Raw genomic sequence first — 15,677 nt, 5'->3', positions numbered from 1 at the left:
AAACGAGTCAAGCATGTCATGTCGGGTTATCCGATCCATAAATGTGTCATATTTGGATTTTGTGTGTCAACCCAAGCTCGACACCAACCCGTTTTGCCACTCCTAGGGGTTGAGGGCGGCCGCAAGACACCCCATAAGGGTTGGGGTGACCTACGACCCCATGGGATCTTGCATTTTTTTTTTAAATGATTTATTTCTTAATAAAATAATTAAAATGAAAATACTATTTAAATGTGATGTGACAAAAATGTCGATATGGCACTAACGCCCGGTGAAAATTTGATTGAAAAACTAACAGAATGACCAATTTCAAATTCGCGGAAGACTTATGAAGTTAAAAAAAAAATTAAAAATTAAAAAAAAAAAACACTTGTGTTATTTAAAAAGGCACGTTGACTCAAGTATTTATCTTAAATTTTTTCTAAAATAAATGACGAGAAAGAGAGATCATTTAGTTAGTCTCTTGTTACCATGGGTTTGCTCCTTAGATTTTCAAGTTTTGTGTTTCTTTGCGTTTCTTGCGTAAGATTGACTGGTTTTTGCAGTTATTTTGTTTTTGAATAATTTTATACTTCCTAACGTGACATTGCATTTTGGTGTTGGCATGAATATTGATGTGTCAAATGACACACACATGCTATATGCCAAACCTTAACTTTAATAATTCTAAATGTCACACCATATTTTTCTTGTAATCAAAATTCAATAGTGATTTATTACAAATTCAATGGTGATTTGAAAAGTCACATCAGTTTTTGAGACACAAATATGACATGTAGCATTACTAGATAGAGAGACCTGTTTCAAAATTGAAAAATGCTAAGTTGTACACCCTTGTACTCCAGCTGTCCAACCCATCCTATACTTGTGGATCTCTTTTAAGTTATTATTCTTTCATTTATTATTTTATTTGTTTAGAAAAAAAAATGGGTTGGATAACAATTAACAGGAGTACCTAACATTTCTCTTTAAATTTAGGCAAAACTTAAAAACCACATTCTTGAAATTGAAAACCTAAAACTAAGTCCTCCCCTAGGTTTTCTCTCTAAGAACGCATAGGTGTGAGAGGTTGAGTCCCTACTGTTTCTTTGACAATTGGGTGTTGTGTTGGGTTTTGCTTTTGATTCGCTCGTGGTTTCTAGGTTTGTTCTTATAATTTTAGAGTTCATCGTATCGAAAAGTTGGGATGGATGAAAATCGAGAGTATGGCGAAGAGTATGAGTCTGACTGAGGGTGAAAGGAAGGGGATAACAATAACTGAAGCGGATACTGCTAATCTTCGTGAAAAGAGTGGATGTTGTCTCCTGGGGAAGTTGATGTTGGAAAGACGTATTCAAAATGAAGCTTTCAAGTCGCTGATGACAAAGCTTTGGAAGACATTGGCAAATTTGGCTTTTAAGGAATTACATGGCAATTTGTGGTTGCTCGAGTTTTCTAATATGGCAGATAAACGGCGCATTATGGAGGATCGCCCTTGGCTTTTTGACCGTAGTATCCTTGTTCTTCTAATAGAGTTGGATGTAAACATACCACATATGCAGATGGACTTTTCAAAAGCTCTGTTTTGGGTGCAAGTGCATGATATGCCTTTAATATGTATGAATTAGGAAGTAGGGCTCCAGATTGGTCAATCTTTGGGTACTGTGGAGGATATTGACGTTACTGGCGATGGTGTTGGGTGGGGAAGATGTCTACGCTTTAGGGTTTATATTGATATCTCAATGCCTCTTGAAATGGGTCGTGCTCTTGTGTTAAATGGCAATATGGGTATCCTTTAGATATGAAAAATTGCCACAGTTTTGCTATCACTGTGGAAGAATTTTTTGCGAATAAGGCATGCATAAGTAGAACCAGTTTTCGTCTCAATAATGATGCCTCGTCAAGATCTTGGGGGGCATGGATTCGAGCAAAAGACTTGCGAGGGAAGAAGGAAGGACAATAAAAGGGTCGAGGGGCTGAGTTTTTGCCAAGGACGAAGTCTAAGGAGCTCCAGCAGACTGGGAATACGGAAGGTGAATCAGAGAGAAGTTTTTCGGCTAGACCCACTATCCGTCCTACTTAGGTTTGTACGAAAAATATTTTAATGGATTTTCAGTCAAGTATGGAAAGTGGTGGGCTCCATAACGTGGGGCAGAGGAATAAGGAGGTTTCAATTGTCAATAATCTGACAGGTCCTACTGGAAATCCGAGGGAGAAGTGTAGTGTTGATAGCATGGAGAGTAGTGATGAAATAGACAGGATGTGAGGCAGAACTCTCTGGATGGGACTTTGGGTACTTTTGTGCATGTGCTAGAGGAAAACCCACAAGGAATTCTATAGGCGGTTTGCATGGAGCTGTGTAATGCAGATTCGTCATTAAATGCTGAGGATCCTGTGGCTACGATTCTGGAAGCAACTGAAGGTGGGTCCCAAGCCATGTTGCAAAGAGAGTTATGTAAAATTAATATGTCTAATGGATCTTATGGGCCTCTGATAACTGGGCCTAAGACTTTGGATGAGGCCTCCCACAAACGGGATCTTGGGCCTAAGTATTTGTCTAAGTCCTCATCTATAGGTGGGCCTGCACTAATGACTATTAAAATGGTTGATTGCCCAAAAGTAAGCTATTCTCACCTAGTTACAAAAGATGAATTAAAGGAAAAGAAGTTGTATAATGACAAAAAGAACCAAGGAAGTGGGTAAGAGTCCAATACTGTGGAGGATTCCTTCAGGATACAGGGGTCTATATCCAAGCATGCAAGTATGATGTATGGTGTGCATGCAGAACCGGGAACAATTAAGGAAGCCTACACGGGGGGAATTTTGCAAAGTTCTGAAGAGTGTAGGTCTACGCCTCTGATGAAGTCCCTGGACCCAATGAAAAGAGGCAAAACGTGTTTTGAGGAATTGTGTACCATTGATGGGGATTTTACTGAAGCAAAGGGTAAGAAGGGAAGACTGGAAGGAGAGGTTCCTAATAACTCAGTTTCGGTGGTGGCTGGTCAACAGCCCCGTTAGTCACCATGATTCTCCTCAATTGGAACTGTCGGGGGCTTGGGAACCCCTAGACAGTTTGTGACCTTCATCGATGGTGAAAGAAAGAATGACCAATTTTGTGTTCCTTATGAAGACGTTGTGTTCGAAAACGTATTTAGATCGTTTAAGGTATAGACTTGGTTTTTATTTTGTTTTTGTGGTGGATCCTGTTGGTAGGAGTGGAGGGTTGGCTCAACTGTGGAATGTGGAGGATAATCTGAAAGTTTATAATTATTCCAGGCGGCATATCAACGTGATCGTTAAGGATCGTCAAGGCCATCGTTTTTGAAAATTGACCGATTTTTATGTTCACCCTGATTGTAGTAAGAGAGAAGAATCTTGGGCTATTCTCCGACATTTGAACTCTTGTATCCCGGTCCCGTGGATTTGTGCAAGGGACTTCAATGAAATCGTTGATCAAATAGAGAAAGAAGGCTCCCTAATTCGTAGAGAGTCTCAAATGACCAAATTCCGCGAAGTATTAGAGAATTGTCATCTAGGGGACTTGGGTTTTTCTAGTTCCTGTTTCACGTGGAGTAATAGAAGATTGGGCAATTCCTTTACTAAGGAAAGGCTTGACCGAGCTATGTCCAACCCAGAATGGTGTTCACTCTTCCCTAAAGTTTCGGTCTTAGTTCTTGCTATCAGAACTTCAGACCACAGTCCTTTGGCTATCTCTTTTAAGGAGGATGTTTATGAGAGAATGTATCATAGGAGGGGTTTCAAATTTGAGGCTTGGTGGGCTAAAGATGTGGAATGCCCGAATATCATAAAATCGGCCTGGGATGAGGACATTTTGATTAATGCTTCTATTTCAAATGTTCAGGATCGCCTCTCGGCCTGTTAGTATGCTCTAAAAGGGTGGAGTAGCCGTAAGTTTGGAAGTTTGGAAAAACTTATTAAGTAGAAAACAACTCTATTGGAGAATCTCCAAACACATGAATCACCGTCTCTAGTAGCTCAAATCCGATCACTGCAAAAGGAAATTGATGAGTTACTTGAATGTGAGGAGATGTGGTGGAAGCAGAGAGCTAAGCAGCATTGGCTCCGTTATGGGGACCGAAATACGGCTTTCTTTCATTCTTGGGCATAACATAGGAGGAAAATTAATAATATTCAGAGTATTTGTGATGAGCAAGGACGGGTTTGGAGGAAAAAAAAGGGATATCAGCAGGGTCTTCCTAGATTATTATAATCGGTTATTCTCATCTCAAGGGTCAGACCGTGTGGAGGAATGTATTAGATTTGTCACTCCTCGGGTTTCAGAAGATATGAAAAATTGGCTTCTACAACAGTTTACTGAGGATGAAGTGAGGAGGGCTCTTTTTCAAATGCATCCTCTCAAATTCCCGAGGCCATATGGCTTTCCAGCAGTCTTTTATCAGAAGAATTGAGATATTGTTGGGAGGGATGTCTGCCTGTCAGTGCTGTCATATCTCAATGGAGGTACTTTTGATGTTGATTTAAATGTCACTAATATAGTTCTTATTCCTAAAGTGAATTCCCCTTCTAAACTTTCTGATTATAGGCCGATTAGTCTATGCAATGTCTTATATAAACTCATTTCGAAAGTTCTAGCTAATCGCCTAAAAATCATTCTTCCCCATATTATTTTGCCGGAACAAAGTCATTTTGTTCCAAGGCGCCTGATTACTGAGAATGTTCTTGTAGCATTTGAGACTCTTCACACAATGGCCACAAGGCTAGCGGGGAGAGAGGGCAATATGACGCTTAAACTTGATATGAGCAAAGCATATGATAGGATGGAGTGGAATTTTTTGGAGGTTATGCTGCGTAAGTGATAAGCGTTGAATGTTGCACATTCAAACCCCTTAACTTATATATGTTAATTTCTTAGCATTGTTATTTGTTTGATTTTGTGTTGTTTTAATGTTTTCAGGTATTAAATAAATATATAATTAATTCAATTGATTTTGGGCTTAAAGCACACTTTAAAAAGACCTAGAAGATATTGATAAGCTTAACCACATCATATAAGTCTTCTATTACAAGTTGAAGAGGAGAAGAACATGGCAGAAGGCCATCCCAGTACCACGATGAGCGGCTAAATTCATCATAGGGTGTTGATGTAGCCCTTTCCAAATAACAATGATTTAATTGTATTTTAATTTGGAATTTTCTATATGCATGATGGTTGTATAACTGTGAGAATTGATCTTAATGTTTATATTCAATCATTATGAATTTCTTATCTTGTCTTAGAAAGTCTGTTATATTGATTGAACTCAATCCTTTATATTTTCTGTGATTACGTAAATGATTGTTATACAACGGTTTTAATTGATATATGATCAAGAGGATTAGATAGGCCATGCCTAGAAAAGACGGATTGTACTACACCCTAGTTTAGTGTAATTTAGGTAGACAGTTCGTACTAACCGAAGATGGGTTATACTATTCCATTGATTGTATGTATCCTATTAAAGACGTAGCTAATTCATACCTAGGGAAGACGGGTCGTAGCGCATCTTAGTGGTTAGGTGGACGGTCCGTGCCAACCGAAGATTGATTATACTTATTCTTTAGAGGTAATTTCTTGACTACTCGAGTGAGGCGAGCCATATATCATGCATAGTATGAATTCTCCTTGTTAATTTATGATTGATCATTGTTATAAAGTGAGTGGTGAAATCAATCCCCTATTCTTTATCTCATCCATACTTTCTTTAAATTTATGTTTATTTTACTTTTATGTATTTATTTTTAGAAAACAAAAATCAACAATCTTTTCTTTAGTTATTTTTAATCTTCGTAAACTTGATAATAATACCCCTGCAGTCCTTGAGGTTTGACACCCTCAATATAGCCCTATCCTACAAGGATTCGTACTATTGCGAGTGGTAAATTTATTATTGATATTTTTGTATACAAAACGACCACATCAGTAAGCTTGGTTTTGCAGAAAGGCGGATTAATCTCTTGATGCCGTGTGTTCGTACGGTTATTTACTCTATTTTGATAAATGGCATACCATATGGGCATATTGTTCCCTCCCGAGGTCTGAGACAAGGTGACCCCTTATCCTCTTATCTTTTTATTTATGTGCCAAGGCCTTAAGCTCTTTGATTAGCTTTGCTGGAAGAGAGGGGAACATTACTGCCGTTCCTATTTCACGTGGTGGGTTAAGGATTAATCATTTACTGTTTGCAGACGATAGTATTCTTTTTGCAAAGCTAATTTGAGAGAATGGAGGCCTGTTCAAGACCTTTGGACCGGTTATGGGGCAGCTTCAGGCCAAAAAATTAATAGGGAGAAAACCTCAATTTATTTCAGTAAGAACACAAGGCAGGAGACTCGAGTGGCTATTATGCAAGAGGTGGGTACAGAATCTGTCCAGCAGTTTGAGAGATATCTAGGGCTCCCAACTTTAATTGGGCGCTCTAGGGTTTCCTCTTTTAATTTCATAAAGGGCAGAATTTGGACTAAGCTTAATGATTGGAAGGAGAAGCTACTCACGCATGAAGGTAAGGAAATCCTTCTAAAAACAGTCATCCAAGCGATCCCCACTTACACGATGGTAGCCCCGTTGAATGGTGGACATAATCCCCCTTCTCAATGGTCTATACTAGCTGTGGGCAACATCAAAATAAACTGGGATGCAGCTTTGGATTGGCGTAAGAAGCTTATGGGGGTGGGGATTGTGGCTAGGGATTTGTTGGGAAGAGTTGTGGATGCCATGTGTGCGTTTTTACCATATATAAGGGACCCTACTACGGCCGAAGCTATTGGGGCTCAGAGGACTGTTGAATTTGGGCGTAAGTTGGGACTCAATTATATTGAGTTGGAGGGTGATGCGAGGGAGGTGGTTCTGGTGTTGGGGAGTACTGAGGTGTGTGGAGCAGCCTAATAAAACATCATTATGGAGACCCGGTTATTACTAGAGTCTTATCAATTTTGAAAGGTCAATCATATACGACGCGAGGGTAATATGGTTGCACACCACTTAGCTAAGTTTGTAGTAGCTCACCAATGTCATCACGTTTGGATTGATGTTTGTCACTCTATTGTATCGGAGATTGTATGTGCTTAACAAGTTTTCTAATGGAAAGTTAATTTCCCCTCCAAAAAAAAATAAAATAAAATAAAATAAAACTTAAAACTAAATCCAAATAAATGAAAACTTATGGACCAAATCTGAGTTTTCCGTATATTTAAACACTCTTTACCAAAAACCCTATCTAGCTGCGCCGTTGTTCACCTTCAGATCTTATGTCTCTCAGTCCCTCGAATCTACCTAAGTCCCGCTCTCCCACACACCATCTCCGATTCTCCACCGTTGCCGTTGTTAAGCGTCTCAAATCCTGAGGTTCCGTTTTCTATTCTTACCATTTTCTCTTGAGATTCCCAGAGAAGACAAAAAAGAAGAAGTCTTCGTCGAAGACAGATTCATCATCGACGCTGTGAGCTCGTACTTGGGGATCGTTTCGGCGTCAACGAGTCCAAGCGATATCAGATCCAAGCCCGGAGTCCCAGTGATCACCGGATCCTCCGAGAGTCCCGTCTTCTCCTGGTAGTTCTTCTTATTCATCATCTCCAGTTCTCTATTGGGTTGGGCCTTGAGGCCTCCACAAAAAGGCCAAAACATCCCTCCTTTTGCTGTGCTGTTACTCAATCGCGACTGACAGCGAAAGATGAGGCTGCTAACTCATAACATGCTCTCCTCCAACATCAAGGGCGTGGCCAACGGCTTTCCTCTCCGCATCGAGGTGGAGAAGGTGATAGAGAAGCAGGTGGAGTTAAACGCGGACTTCCTACGAAATCTGTTCCCCAAGATCGAGTGGAAGGCCCTCCTCGACGCCGCCCGAACCATGGGCTATGCCGAGCTCCCAGAGGAGGCCGACTCGCCCATGCTCGACTCCGACGAATTCTTGAACAAGTTCCACCACGCCCTCCTGGAGCTCCACCTCGAGGAGGGCGCGCTCGTTTGTCCAGAGACCGGTCGCCGCTTCCCCGTCAATAAGGGCATCCCCAATATGCTCCTTCACGAAGACGAGGTCTGAATCTGATAATATTATTTAATGGCTCTCAAATATTGTTAATTTGGTATTGGTCTTTCTACCAAATTAGGGTTTTTAAGTAATAGAATCTAGTGCTTGCCTGACTGTTTGGTATATTTGAGAATTTTGTTTTTGTTGGAGAGAATGGAAATTAGGAGAAGCTCCGTTTGTTAAGCTCTTTTATTCTGACGTTTGTTTTCGTTAACCAAGAAGGGGAAAAAAAAAACCCAATAACAAGCAAACCAAAACACCAATCGCTCATCAAAATACAAATCAAAAGGGCTTTAGAAGAGCAATCTTTAATCTGACATATCTTGAAGCTTTAACCCATCTGTGATCTATCCATACGACACTCCACAACAATAACCAAGCATTACAACCAAAGTGTTGCTTCAATCTAATTCGCTATCTTTCTTATCTTTTGAAAGCGCAATTTGAACCAATCCGTCACGAATATGAAGTTTAGACAAGAAAAAAATGTGATTCGAATTTCTTTTGAACACGAAAAGTCACCGAGCAAGGTATAATAAATTAACTAACACTGCAGCATTACAAGCAGTTCCCCCCCGCAATCACTTTGGGAGAAGTTTAAACAATAACATCTATAACTCTCCTCGAAACCTAGCTTCTAACTATTTTTACAGCGTGGGGTCTCGCATGGGGGAGGCGGTACGCCAAACACCCAATCAAGAACATTCAAATATTTGGATCGAAAAACTTCCCGCTCCTGCGCATAGCAGTGCATTATGATGGCTGTTGATAAGCTGAAAATCACCACATCAGCTCTCTTCAAATTCTTCGACTCTGGCAGATATCCAACTTCGGCCATACATGTGAAGAAGCTCTCGATAGCCCGGGCAAGGCAGTAGAGCGATATCTCGATTCGCCTGCTTTTTTTCTCAATGGCCAACGCCAGGCCAGTTGGAAACTGCACAATAACATAACTTTTACTCTTAATGCAAAAGCATGCTTTTTTTTTTTTCTTTCTTTTGAAATCAAATGGTTGGAGCCAGTCCTATACCGTTCCCATTGCCACCATTGGAATGTTACATCTCTTGAAAATCCTGAAGAGCAGGCACGTCCACATCCTGATGAAAAATAAAAATGAGTCACTGAACATCGCAGGTGTTAAATATGAGGTGAAATGCAGGACACCTTTGACTACTTTTAGGGTACGTGTACTCCTCGACCACTTGATGTAATGCAAAATGCCTTGCAGTAGAATTTTAGTTTGCAATTCTTACAGCATTTTAATTATTTTATCAGTGACCAATAAATTGGTATTGAGGTCAAAGCTCCCACAAAAGGCTAGAACACGGAAAGAGCAAAGCATTTCTTTATTGAAACATTAAGAGCATAATCAGGTACCTTACATGCCATTACTAGATCGATGTCGTTTCCGAGATTTTTTTTTTTTATAGAAAAAAAAAAAAAAAAAAAAAAAAAAAAAAAAAAAAAAAAAACTTGTCCTTTTTGTTGCATTGTTTAGGTTTTTTTTTTTTTTTTTTTTTTATGACGAATATGCCAACTTGACAACTCAATTATGCTTTGGCATAATGTCCTAACATTTTCGAATTCTCTCAACAGCACTACTTCATAACTCTCAAACCTCCCCTCAGTTCCTTGAACAGTTTTTTTTTTTTATAGGTAGTTCCTTGAACAGTTGAACAACTTTTATAATGCAACAGCAGCTACTCACCAAAACGAAAAAAACTGTTAACAAAATATAGCATCTTATCAGCAAACGTGTGCATCCACCATTTTTTTTTTTCTCTCTTTGGACAGATTGGGCCGACCATGCTTTTTTCCTTCAACGGCTAAAATTTGTCCTTGGTATAAGAAACTATTACCAATAAGAATACCCTTACAAAATTTCAATCATTTAACATATTGGAGTGAGCTAGAATACACTCAGAACTAGTTTCATAACTTCTAGGATTCATGTATGGTGTGCGTCCCTATAATTTAGAAATATAATCCATAACCCTTCTGGTACCAAATAACATCTTCAGCGCAAGAGACCATGGCATAATCAATGGTATCACGACAGTGCATGAGATAATTAAAAGAAAAAAAAAGGAAAGACGCTAACCAGGCAGATGAGCAATATACAGATAGAAACAAGCTTGATCTTGCAGTGCCAAGAAGACCCTTTCCTAATATAGTATAAGGCCTGCATTCAATCAAACAGATAAATCATCCATCAGTGATACTGTCCAGCAGAACATTAGTTCACTGACAAAAATCCAATATGTATTTCTAAAGGATCTTAAAGCACAAACAACAAGGGGTACTTAGCACAATGATAAAGGACCGAAAGCACCGTAAAACTGGTGGGTAATTTAGACTGTTGATTGAAAAAACAAAGCAGGAATAAAGTAAAGGGGATGTGCTCAAATTGTTATTATAATGATGAATAAAGGTTGGAGAAAAAAAGGCACTAAGAAATGTTGTCTGAGTGCTCAAGTTTGATTTTGTCAGTCTCACAAGAAAGACATCAACCTTATATAGATCTACTGCAGATAGGGCTTTTAGGAACAAAATGATGAACTGAAACAAGTGTATAAAGAACTGTACTTCCAATGCACGAACAGACTCGGTGCAGTCATTAAATCATCAGCTAGTTAGTTCCCAAAACATAAGGTAAAACAAAATTTGTTTGAATCCATACCAAGAATTTATAGCACACTTATGCAGCTATGTAGCTAGCCAGCATGTTAACCATAAAAATTATATCGAGGAACTCTGGTAATCATATGGGAGCAGGATGTATGCAGGATATCATAATCTGTCACCTTAAAAGAAATTACCAACAGCAACTACACTTCAACTAGAATATTCTCAAGCAATTACAACCAGAACCCAGTTTAACACATTTTCTTATAGCAACAAAGTGAAAAAAAATAAATGATAAGACTTGGGAAAAACAACTAGTTCCATCACCTTTTCCGGAGGCCCTGACGATGAACTATCAGTGCAGGAATCAAATATACTGGCAGATACACTGGTAATGCTCTTTTATAGGCTTGAAGAAAGAAAGAAAGAACATGTGCACTGCATGACTGATTTCCATGTATGATCTGCAAATAAGTATAAAAACCGTACGATAACAATTTGAGCAAAATACAATAAATTGATAATACGGTGTTCTAGGATATATAAATATAAATAAATATGTATATACACACTTTTTTTTGATAAGTAAATATGTATATACACACTTCGAACAGGAACTTTAGAAAAAGGCAAATGCAACATGCGAAGGCTGCCTTACAATTTCAAGCTAAATGAATTAGGATGAAAGACATGCAAAGGCTCTATTGATCAGGAAATTTGCATGAAACAAGTAAACAAGTCAGGAGAATTGTGTATCCCTCATATTGATGAATCCTACCTACTCAATCTACATGTTCGGTTATTCTGATGTCAAATAACTCCTGCAAGTGGCTCTATGCTTTTTGAATGACCGAGTATCTGTTTTTCTAAAGACGAGACTTATTAAGATTAATACCATTAGAATGCTGAACTCAAGTAAACTAGAGTGCTATACGTAAGAACTATGACCCAACGACAAAGATACTGGGAGTATATACAGACCAAAAAATAAAAAAGCATTTTAGATTTAGAAAGTATAAGCATTCATTGAATGTTGCACATCCAATTTTATCACTTCATTTAATTGGTTAATGAATTGTATATACATGTACAAAAATGTGTGATATCATCACTTGGTAAAATAAGAGTAGGATAAACCTGGGAATGCATACCGAGCAGGGAACCTTCATATCAGGATCTAATTTAATGTTCGCCCCCTTTGCCTCGTAAAGTTTCTCGATTTCTTCCAAATTAGTAAAAGGAATGCCACTTGCAATCTGTTTCACACCTTGCAGGATAATGGAATCCTTTCCACCATGTTTGTTGAGAAAGGACTTGTATGATGGGGGCAGACTCTCTTGCTTCAATATGTAAGCAGACCTGAAAAACAGAATTCTCCTTTAGATGTATAATAGGAAAAGGGTACTGACTGTCCCTTTCTAAACATAGCATCATAATAAATTTTAAAGTCAGCTGCTGACCTATGAAAGTATAAGGGGCTACACTTCTTCAATTTGGATATTTTGAAGCGATGGACAATGCATTACACCATATACAATTACAAAATAAAGAACAAAGAGTCTATTTCATTACTATAATTTGATAATGTAAAATAAACTATGTATGATTTTAATACATCTGGCTGGGAACTGTAAATGTGTCTAATTTGGTATAGCATTTACAGGGATAACCCAAATACATCCATTGACTTCAGGAAGTAACAAATACCTTAGATGATCACTTTTTTTTTTCCATCTCTCTTGTGAATTCAAAGTTTAGAATTCTAATTCAAGGTTTAAAAAGTCTCTCCCCTTTCTTGGACATCAGTCCTGAGACAAATTATTCAGGTCTTAATGAATTATCTGGTTAACCTATGAAATGTTCGTGAGTAAAAGCATGGCATCCCCATGAAGTATGTTCATAATTTTCCAATGGAAGCAGCTTGTTTCTAGCTACAAGTCTTGGCAGCTGTAGAAGCTGTTTAAGCTCAGAGGTTAGTACAACTCCCAACCTATTTAGTAGTTAAGCTACTTGGAAAGTTAACTCGAACTCGAACATAGCTGATTCACTATTAGATATAAGTAATTCAGCATATTATTAGAATGTACATAATGTAAAACATTTATGACTAATCAAACATCTATGTAATTATTGTCAGAAGGTTATTTGACATGATTTAACAGTCAACTAAAGATCATTATTGTAGCATGGCCAGGCATAAACCATTAGGAAATAAATCTTCTAAAGAGAACAAAAGGTCATAAGAACTTTATACATATTTTAGCAGCATATACCTCACATTCATTGCCAGAATTATATACTAAAACAACCTTATATGAAAACATATCAAAATCTGAAAACCCGATTAAACCAGACAAATCTGCAGTACATTGGAAAGACAGGACACATACAAAATTTGTGAAGAGGAGAGACACATGAGAAATATGTCACCATGAGACCACGTGAGAGGTTTACAAATTCGCCCAAACCGCTGGCTTTTTATCCCGCATCGCGCCGCCAAGACCGCAGCACGCATGAGTATGTATATGGCCAAGCTCGTATGCTGCGTGTTTAACCCAGTCAGCAGCATCGACGGCCCCGCCACCGCCCCTGCTACCAGAGCCCTCCATTGTGCAGTCCTGAACAAGAGCAACAACGGTACAGTACAACACTCCAGCCATCAAATCCGAGCACCAACGGAACCAAATCATTTACTCCACGACACGCGTTATAACTAATATATTAATTTAAAAAGCTGGTTCGAATTCAAATAATTTAAAGAGAAAAACATTAATTAACAAATAAAAGATAAAGAACATGCCTACGATGACCGCCCAGAGCACCAATAAGCTCATCCACAGAGACAAATGTACCAGCAAAAGTGCCAAGAAAGAGACCGTATCTCAAGGTCTCCTTCACAGCCATTATAATTGCTTCACTATCCGTAATCACACCCTTCTTTCTGTACGCCAAACCAAAAAAATCAAATCAACATTAAACAAAGAAAAAAGAACAAACTCACAAAACAATGATTAGAAAAAGAAATTTGCAAAAAGATTTAATGTTCGGCGAATTTTCACCTGAGGGAGGTTAGGACCTTTCGTCGTCTCAATCGAGCTAAGATCGAGAAGAGAGCAAGGCCACCTTTGAGACCAGCTCCAATTGTGAAGCCCTTAACAGAAGCAATAACAATTCTCCGTAGCTTCTCCAAGTCCTTCAACGGAATCGAATCGAACACGGGCGAGTAATAAGAAAATGAGGACGAAGCATCGGATTTTCTGCAATGCTTGCAGTCCGGATCACCGGATCTGTCGTGATAGCCGTGAAAACCACCAATCTCGCCGGCGAAGCATGAGCAGCGGCCGTCGGCTCCGGCAGTTACGTCGACGGACGGCGGCATGGTGGTGAATTAGGGTTTTTGCAGGAAATTTAGGTGTTGTGGAGGAGATGAATTTACAGCAGAGAAAACTTGGTGGGAATTTTTGAAAGCGAAAGAGAAAAGACGAGAGGAAGTGAGGAAGTGAGGAGAAAGGGCGTCTCTGCGTCTCTATCAAAAGTCGAGTGAATGACTTACACGTGCACGGTAAACTCAGTTTGTGCGGTTTGAAGGACAGCTTTTAATTAGATACTGTGTAATTTTATTCACACACTAATTAAATATTAAATTCATCGATCTCGTTACAAATTGGATTATTAACCAATTACATATAAGTTTTCACTATAAAATTAATTACTTATATTATTAATACAAGTAATTCCGTTTAGATTAACCCAACCTCAAGAATGTATAAATTCCGTTTCAAGTGTATGTAATATTGTCCAGAATTTCTAAGCCAATAGCAAAAAGGTTACCAGGGATATTTTTCCTGTTAAATATATGCAAGAAATGAATTATAGGTTACATGAAATTTTTCTATCATTTGTCATAAAATAAAATTTAAAGTTATTTTTTCCTGTGAAATTACTATTTATCTATTTTCATGGCTCATGGGTGGGTTCAAACGTCAAAATTCATACTCCCCTTCAATCTAATAGTAACGTACTTGAATTCAAAAATTTTACTTTCATATTATGTTAAATTGTTATTTATTTTAATACTTTATAATTGTACGTGGCAACACGACTTTAGACTTGTCGATTTAGGGATGAAACCGGCAAGTCACAACCAAACGGCATCAAATGCCATTAGTTCAAGACTTTTTTGGATTCTCTTTATTTAATTTGACATATATACTATTTGTTTTATCATTATAATTTAAAATTGATGTATCTAATAGTATTTATAATTGTCTCATATTATTTAAAATTTTAAAAAAAGTGATAACATTGACATCTTGTATATATATTATTAGGAGGACCAATTTTAAGTGATGATTATAAAATAAATAGATCCATTTTTACACTTTTAAATTGTAAATTTTAAAATACATAATTTTTAAATGATTTATTTTTATAATTTAACTTAAAATTATACTTTTTACCTACCAAACCACGATCTTAAACACACTTTAAAGCTGCCGTCCTGGTTGGTTGGGGTTGGAAGTTGCTTGGTCTAGCGTGCGTACGTGCAAGCAAATTTATGTCCAGCTAATTTCTCTGAAGTGACAGATATATAAACTATAAAGAGGATGTTAGTGGCCGTTGCGAGTGGGTAAACCGTAAACGTCTCTACATTCATCAATAAATGCATGCTACCCGCAATTAACGGAATAAGATCCACTTCATTTTAACGTACCGATGTAAAGTTGGTGTATTTAATAAATTTAAATAATATAAAATTATGTACATCATTAAATAAACTAACTTTAAATTCTGACAATGAAATAGATACTATTCATTTCATTTGAAATTGAGATGATCATTGTCCCTAATGGACTGAGTCTTAAACTGCATGAGTCCAACGGAATAGGATCATCTTCATTTCAAATTAAATGGATAGTATCAATTTTATGATCATGATTTAAAGTTGATGCATCCAATAGTATAAATGATTTCACATTATTTAATTTTTTTAAAAGAAGTGTTAATATTAACTTCATTTAATTGGTA

The 15,677-nt window shown here is 37.8% G+C and overlaps 3 protein-coding genes across 3 annotated transcripts; 2 read left to right on the top strand and 1 right to left on the bottom strand.

Moving 5' to 3' along the window:
• Positions 1-3,475: 3,475 nt before the first annotated feature.
• Positions 3,476-4,409, top strand: LOC133871632 (uncharacterized). The gene is made up of 2 exons (XM_062309061.1): positions 3,476-3,857; positions 4,231-4,409. Exons 1-2 carry the CDS (start codon positions 3,476-3,478, stop codon positions 4,407-4,409), a joined length of 561 nt encoding a protein of 186 aa, XP_062165045.1.
• A 2,784-nt stretch (positions 4,410-7,193) lies between these two features.
• On the top strand, positions 7,194-8,207 carry LOC133870851 (multifunctional methyltransferase subunit TRM112 homolog A-like). Its single transcript, XM_062308094.1, has one exon. The coding sequence runs from the start codon at positions 7,668-7,670 to the stop codon at positions 8,034-8,036; it is 369 nt and encodes a 122-aa protein (XP_062164078.1). The 5' UTR covers positions 7,194-7,667; the 3' UTR covers positions 8,037-8,207.
• A 213-nt stretch (positions 8,208-8,420) lies between these two features.
• Positions 8,421-14,213, bottom strand: LOC133870850 (uncharacterized). The gene is made up of 8 exons (XM_062308093.1): positions 13,709-14,213; positions 13,450-13,590; positions 13,040-13,267; positions 11,801-12,008; positions 10,977-11,113; positions 10,126-10,206; positions 9,055-9,121; positions 8,421-8,961 (listed from the first exon to the last, which is right to left on the bottom strand). Exons 1-8 carry the CDS (start codon positions 14,026-14,028, stop codon positions 8,662-8,664), a joined length of 1,482 nt encoding a protein of 493 aa, XP_062164077.1. The 5' UTR covers positions 14,029-14,213; the 3' UTR covers positions 8,421-8,661.
• Between the last annotated feature and the right edge of the window lie 1,464 nt (positions 14,214-15,677).

The sequence above is a fragment of the Alnus glutinosa genome, chromosome 6, assembly GCF_958979055.1.
Source record: "Alnus glutinosa chromosome 6, dhAlnGlut1.1, whole genome shotgun sequence".
In the NCBI taxonomy this organism is placed as follows: domain Eukaryota; kingdom Viridiplantae; phylum Streptophyta; class Magnoliopsida; order Fagales; family Betulaceae; genus Alnus; species Alnus glutinosa.
Note: the sequence above shows the minus strand (reverse complement) of the source record. Positions and strands in the feature narration are given on the sequence as shown.

What these genes read in the sequence shown, in the direction of transcription:
- LOC133871632 (XM_062309061.1), top strand. Translation starts at nt 3,476, where the DNA reads ATGACCAAATTCCGCGAAGTATTAGAGAATTGTCATCTAGGGGACTTG. An exon ending in TCAGGATCGCCTCTCGGCCT is followed by an intron (nt 3,858 to 4,230) that starts GTTAGTATGCTC and finishes TCTCATCTCAAG; the next exon opens with GGTCAGACCGTGTGGAGGAA.
- LOC133870851 (XM_062308094.1), top strand. Translation starts at nt 7,668, where the DNA reads ATGAGGCTGCTAACTCATAACATGCTCTCCTCCAACATCAAGGGCGTG.
- LOC133870850 (XM_062308093.1), bottom strand. Translation starts at nt 14,028, where the DNA reads ATGCCGCCGTCCGTCGACGTAACTGCCGGAGCCGACGGCCGCTGCTCA. An exon ending in CGTCAGGGCCTCCGGAAAAG is followed by an intron (nt 10,207 to 10,976) that starts GTGATGGAACTA and finishes GATTGAATGCAG; the next exon opens with GCCTTATACTATATTAGGAA. An exon ending in GTATATTGCTCATCTGCCTG is followed by an intron (nt 9,122 to 10,125) that starts GTTAGCGTCTTT and finishes ATTTTTCATCAG; the next exon opens with GATGTGGACGTGCCTGCTCT.